The 6,656-nt window shown below is 55.5% G+C and overlaps 1 protein-coding gene across 2 annotated transcripts; it reads right to left on the bottom strand.

Annotated features, from left to right (window-relative positions):
* Positions 1-1,092: 1,092 nt before the first annotated feature.
* On the bottom strand, positions 1,093-6,438 carry Olig2 (oligodendrocyte transcription factor 2). Of its 2 annotated transcripts, XM_031364811.1 has the most exons (3): positions 5,266-6,438; positions 4,031-4,218; positions 1,093-3,361 (listed from the first exon to the last, which is right to left on the bottom strand). In XM_031364811.1, exon 3 carries the CDS (start codon positions 3,304-3,306, stop codon positions 2,335-2,337), a length of 972 nt encoding a protein of 323 aa, XP_031220671.1. In that variant the 5' UTR covers positions 3,307-3,361; positions 4,031-4,218; positions 5,266-6,438; the 3' UTR covers positions 1,093-2,334. The 2 variants fall into 2 exon arrangements, with proteins under 2 accessions (XP_031220671.1, XP_031220670.1); XM_031364810.1 differs by lacking the exon at positions 5,266-6,438 and having other exon boundaries at positions 4,031-4,371.
* Positions 6,439-6,656: the final 218 nt, after the last annotated feature.

Below are 6,656 nucleotides of genomic sequence, written 5' to 3'. Positions count from 1 at the left end.
ACAGCACTCTGGGTGCACCAGAGCCTGAAGTTCTGGCTAGCAGACAGGCATTACACACTGGAGGAGGGAGACGCTCCTGTCCCAGAGCTAGCTGATGGGTCCACAGAAGGGCCCCCTTCACTCAGGTTCAAGTGATGGATTCCTGAACGAGCCGTGCCTAAAAAGAAACAAAATAAAACCAAAAACATCAAAAGGAACTCTCCGTTTCCAAGTCTAGGTACTGTCTGCCAGTGGTCACTCAACGTGTCATCTGTTAAAGCAGCAGGCTGACATCTCTGAGATGGGTGACAGAGGAGCGACTGGAACCGAATCTGCCTCAAGCTTTAAAGCTTTAAAATATTCTCTTTAGAATCTCTCTTGAGAGTAAAACCCTACATTTGCACCTCTGTTTAGGATTCTAAGACATTCGGTGGCTGTGAAAAGACAGAAATCGCCCCCAGAAAAATCCACAGGGCCGTGGGACTGTATGAGAGAACCGCCCCTCAGGCCAGTAACGTTCACAGAGCCCACACTTTGTTGGCGGTCAGGGGGATAGCAAGTGTGGAGAAGGGATGGAGAGGTTGTTCAGTCCTCATCAAACACCCTTGCAGAGCTTTGCACAAAATTCCCAGGCTTTGCGGGACACCGGGACCCAAGAGTCGGGCTCTCAGATGAATCCAAGGGTGCTGTGGGGCCCATCGAACGCTCCTGAGCATAGAGAAAAGAAACTCTTGGCTGAAGAGAACTTTGTTAGAGCTCCTAGAACCTCGGCAGAGGTTCGGTCCTTGGCCCTGAAGGTCCAAAGTTCGGCACTCCTGGAAAGAAAATTCATTCTTGAACTAGCTCAATTTTCAGTAGAAGGGAAAAGGAGTTTCCGATTAGGTGTGAAAAATGAAAAAGCACAGGAAAGCGGTGATACACATCCGCAGAGCGCGCCCTTTTAAAGAAAACGAGTGGGGGAGGGAGGGAGGGAGGGAGTAGTAAAAATCCCTTATCTTTCTCCATGGCTAAGCCAGCAAAACGAGCTACAAATCCGTCCCCAGAGGAATCACTGTCCCTAGCGTCTCCTTGTCCCTCCCCCGTAACTCCCTCGCACAGACCGAAAACACCGGACTTACTTTAAATTTTATTTAAAATCTCAACACTTTATCATTTGTTTCGTTTTATGCAACCAAACAAGTAATAAATATTATTTAGCACTTCTTTTTTCTTTACAAAAATAAAACAGGTGATAGATACACTCTGCACGGGCAGCGCGGGAGAGGTTAGGAGGCAGGAGTGAAAAAGCCCACATGCAGGTCGCATAATGGTGGCAAAAGGTGTGGGGTCGGGGTGGGGGGCGACGACACAGAAAGAAAACAGCGGGCTTAGCCGGAGGGGGGGGGAAAGAGCTTAGCATCACGCACTTCATTGATATTATATTTACACACACGAAATTATTAGAAACTCAACAGAACACCCCCTCCCAAATAGCTCAAACTATATTCACAGCAACTTTTTGATGGTGTTTTTCTGTCAAGCCCCTAAGTACCAAAAACAGCGACCCTAGTCGGGTAAGAAACCAAATTATGTGTGCTTAGAATGTGTGTGGGGGGGCGGGGAGGGACGTGGTTCTATTTAAAAATAAGATCCAAAGAGCATCCAGTCCCATATCGGTAGTTTGGGATTATTTCATTCCACAAGTGCTATTTTAAGCGAATGTAAAGCTTGCTCGTGTGGTCTGAAAAGGAGCATCCACTGATTTGTTAGGAAACCATAAATCAATAGGAGAAACGGGAGGGAAGGTCACACTTCTGAGACCACAGGACCCTAAGTGCTTCTGATACCCACGACAGGGTCAACTAACTTAGTGCCTGGCCCTGGGCCAGGGATGAACCTGCAGGGTGAGGCCCAGAGGTCGCTTCAGCAGTGCGGTTCCTGGGAGTCTCCTACCCTGCCTGAAATGGGGGAAAAGAAGTCAAGTCCCCCAGTGTTCTGCGTCTCCTCTAAGCCCAGACTGGGAGTCAATCTTTGTACACGGGAAAGTCAGTTTTTAGACTTCCTGGGAGTGCAGGCAGGACGTTCCAGGGATGCATGTACCCGCGTTGTGTCCGGTTTGTTTTGTACAATGGTGCCTCTCAGACCCACGGAGTGTTCAGCCAAAGAGTCAACCAGGTTCTGGAGCGAACGCGCCCCTCTCCATCGCTCCAAATGTTCCCGCTGCTTGGTTCCTAGATATTCGACTCCCCGTAACCCCCTAGGCCCAGCCCGCGGTCCAGTTCCCCTTCTTGCAACAGAGCCCCGGAGCCTCAGCGCTGGCCTGTCCGCGCTGCTCCGCTGCCCTCGGCTCTCCAGAACGCACCCCGACTGACCAGCTCACTTGGCGTCGGAGGTGAGGCGCGGCAAGGTGCCGGCGCCCATAGCCGACACGTGGTGGTGCGGTGGCGGCACCTGGCACATGCTGCAGGGGCACGGCATGCCACCCCAGTGCTGGAAGCCACCGCTGCCACCGCTGCCTCCACCCCCACCTCCGAGAGGGGCGGCTGCGGCTGCCGACGGAGACTTGAGCAGGCCGTGTGGAGGCCGGATGGATCCGACCGAGGACAGCCCGGAGCCCGGGAGAGAGGCGCTGGACACCGCTGCGGCAGCGGCCGCGGCGGCTGCGGCCGCGGCTGCAGGAGGGAGGATAGGGTGATGCACCGCCGGGTGGTGCGCGGCGTGCGCGGCGGCCGCGGGGTGCGCTGTGGCGGTGGGTAGAGGCGCCGAGTGTGCCAGCCCGCCACAGGCCGACGGGTGGAAGCCAGCGTGGTGACCCCCGTAGATCTCGCTCACCAGTCGCTTCATCTCCTCCAGCGAGTTGGTGAGCATCAGGATGTAGTTTCGCGCCAGCAGCAGCGTGGCGATCTTGGAGAGCTTGCGCACGGACGGGCCGTGCGCGTACGGCATGACCTCCCGCAGGCCGTCCATGGCGATGTTGAGGTCGTGCATGCGCTTGCGTTCCCGGCTGTTGATCTTCAGGCGCAGCTGCTGCAGCTCAGGCTCAGTCATCTGCTTCTTGTCTTTCTTGGTGGAAGACGTGGCCGCCGACGACGTGGACGAGGAGGTGCTGGAGGAAGACGACTTGAAGCCACCGCCGCCAAGTTTGTCCCCGGGATGCGCGCCCACCGCGCCCATGGCCCCTCGCAGCTCAGAGCTCAACTCTGGCGGGCAGTCGCTCGGCGTGGATGAGGACACGGTCCCTCCTGTGAAGCCGCTGCTGCTTCCCCCCTTGCTCCGGGCGGGCAGAAAAAGATCATCGGGTTCTGGCGACGACGGGCGACTAGACACCAGGCTGGCATCCGAGTCCATGGCCCCAGGGATGGTCTAAGCGTCCGAAGGATCCTTCTTCTTTCAACCTTCCGAACTTGAGGAAAGGAGAGAACCAGACAGATACACAGACACACACAGAGAGACACACACAGGCACACAAGACGGTGGGGGGAGAAGTGAGACAATCACCGCCGCCCACCTGCACCGCAGCTCAGGATACCCGCAAAGGTATTTGGCGTTTACCCCGCAGCAGTCTGGCCTGCTAGCAGCCCGGGGCATGCAAGTGATCCTAACAAATCTCTCTCCTCCCCAAGCTCACCCACGGGTTACTTTATTTCAGGGTCTCCTGGGTGGCCCTCAATGAGGGACGTTGTAGAGGTTTTGTTTCTTCAGTCCGGCCTGGAATAAATGAGGACTTTTCTGTGGGCTGGAGATTAAATGGAGAAGTATCTCCTACTCGTGCTCAAACGCATCCGTCGACACGATACAGCAAACTCGGGCACGCGTGTACACGCGCACCTACAGCCCGCACTGGGGTTCACATTCCAAGCACTGCTTCTAGGGCCGCGCGGGACCCGCAACAGGAGTTATTGGAGCCCGAGGTGCTGCGCTGAGTCTAGGTACCCAGGCAGCCTCTAGTACCCGCAGGGGCGGGATCCCGGCCCCAGGCCAGCACGTAGGGGTGCATCCTAAGTCCTAGCGGAGTTGGAGAAGTCGGTCTTCGGGGTTTAGGCTTGGGCAGTTAAGGGGCGGGGACACTTACTGTGAATTCACTTTGAGGTGCTCGCTGCGGAGGAGGAGAGCCTGGCTCTGGGCGCTGGCGTTGGCTCCGTCTGTAATAAGCATCCACACCTTTCGGGGTTCCGCTGGTTTTTATAGCTGGGTGGAGGCAACGGCGACGGCGACGGCGGTGGCGGTGGTCTGGGCGGGGGCGGGAACAATGTGCTTTTCCTGGAGGGTCAGAGGCGCCAATGAGCTGGGCCGGCCCGAGGGGCTGCGGAGCTGATGTCACCCGGCTAATTCTGCTCAATGAAACCCGCCCGGCCCGGCACACGCCTCCTCTCAGCGCACAGCCAATGGGCGCCCGCGGTAGAGAGATTCGCGAGGAGGGACGGGAGGAGGGACCTGGGCAGGGAGAGGAAAGGGCGAGCTGGAAGAAGCGGGTGGGCTAGCCGGGCTGACGGAGAAGGCTGGGGATCCTGGGAGAGAGGGAACGCCTGCAACTTTCTATAAAAATATTGCTACTGTAGCGTCAGGCCAGGGCAAAGAGTGGAATGGCCAACCAGTTCTACGTTTTAGGATGAACTCCGAGGTTGTCTGACACACCTGGAGTCTTTGCTATCCCTCTCGCCGCCTCGTGTGATTTTCATCAAACTGTGACCATTTGGGGACGCATAAGAAAAGACTAGCCGCGCATACAGCGCCCCCCCCCCAGCTCCTTTCTACTTAGTGGCGGTTGCTACAGCTCCGAGGACGGGTGGTAGCGCCCCCAGGTGGGGGCATAACCTTGGAGAGCACGGGGCGGCCAAGGAAGCAGGAGAAAGGTTCTTAGCACTATGAGAAGAAATCGCAATTCATTATAAAGTTTGGGTTGTGTGGTAGCTCGGGGGAGCTATTTTCAATACAGTCAAAGTTCCAACGCGTAGATGGTTAAAGACTTCCACCCCATTTACTTTCAGGGAAATCCAGCCACTGAACTTCCAACATCATCTTGGCGTCTAAGGCTTGGAGTAGAGGCGGCAACATTGTTTGCAACGAATTATCGGAGGTCCTAGACGGTGGTACTTGAACCAAATCCCTCTTGCCTTGGGACGCCTTTTATGGATAGCAGTCTCTCTCTCTCTCTCTCTCTCTCTCTCTCTCTCTCTCTCTCTCACACACACACACACACACACACACACTCACACACACACACATAAACACAAACACACAAAACCGAGAAGCCCGATCGGCTTGGGAGAATTGCCTGGGGTAATCTAGAGATAACTACACACTCACCCATTTTAGGGAAGTGAAAACCTAGGAACTGATTTCAGCGAGCCTCCAGGAGATTATATGGCCAGGCCCATACAGGCGGGCCTTGCCTACCGTGAACTGGAGCAGTTGTAGGTCCCCAAGCGTAGGGCCAGCAGATTGTCTCCCCAACCCCCAACTGTTTCTCACATGCAGACATCTCCAGCTCAAAGGTGTTTTGTCTGTTGGGGTATTTATTTTTACAGATCTCGGGTGCTACCTCTTCCCCGCCCCCAAACACAGGAGCCAATTCTTTCTGGAGCAGTTTTAATGGTCTTTTCTCCTGTCTTTTCTCCGGTCTTCCTACTGCTTGGTGTTATGCTTGAATTCACATACGCAGTTTTAATAAGCAAGCAGACAAACAGTATTGGTCTTCCTGTAGCAAACTCAGAACAGGCATGAAAACTCAGGCGATTGCTCTTCGTTTCGTGCTACGTCTTCCTCTGGGGTCGAGCTACCCTAGAGAGCCCAATGGACTGTCTCCTTTGCCCTCGTCTCGTGCCTTCTGGAGCATTGTTTTCCAACCCGCGTGTTTCCCAGCTGGCTCTGCAGCCATCCGTTAAATATGTATTTAAAACATGAAGAATTGAAGCGTGGTGATAATGTCGCCCAACGGTTACGAGGATGACCCATAACCGTTCAATTAGCAGAGTCTGTCACACTGGGGGGTGTGGTGGGGATTAGGAGCTTGGGCATGTGAGGACCGCTCTTGGGCCTTCGTTGGCGAACTGCGGTGAGGGCGTGTGTGGGGTGAGCTCTGTGGGGTCACCAGCTGGTGTGGAGCTCCGAAGCCTCCCAACAAACCGTACAATGTGCGGGCGATTAGGTGGCAGCCACCAGGCTAGTGTGACTTCCCAGAGCATCCGAGAGCCCAAGTTCCTTCTTTGGTTGCGTCTGGAGGTCTGCGGGAGAACTGCCTGACATTCTGGTACACTTGATTCAGTAACTGGAGTTAGAGACCGGGACAAAAGTTGGGGGAGCCGTTCTATAGCGGCGAGCCTGGAGAAAGAGCACGAAGGCAAAGAGCGCAGCGCTTGCTTGCTCTGTGTGTCCCCGCTAGCCTCTCCACTTGCCCTAGTCCTATGGCCAGTGTCGCAGCCTAGTTAGTGAACTAGGTTGTCCCAGCAGTTCCAGGCATCTCGTGGTCCTCACTCCCTAAATCAGAAGCTTTGATGGCCCCCCCGCCCCCACCGCTCCCAACTGTCTCCTCCCATCAGCTGCCTTCTTTTCGTCTGAGAGCTGTTCGCCGCCTGAGGGCCATCTGTGTCCCCCTGGTCTCCTCTGGCTCTGAGGCAGGCAGGAGGCTGGACACATTTCCGTGCGTCTCCTTTACTCACTCCCACCCCCCATCGGAACCTAGACGGGATTAGCCCCCT

The sequence above is a fragment of the Mastomys coucha genome, unplaced genomic scaffold (assembly GCF_008632895.1).
Source record: "Mastomys coucha isolate ucsf_1 unplaced genomic scaffold, UCSF_Mcou_1 pScaffold12, whole genome shotgun sequence".
Lineage (NCBI taxonomy): Eukaryota > Metazoa > Chordata > Mammalia > Rodentia > Muridae > Mastomys > Mastomys coucha.
Note: the sequence above shows the minus strand (reverse complement) of the source record. Positions and strands in the feature narration are given on the sequence as shown.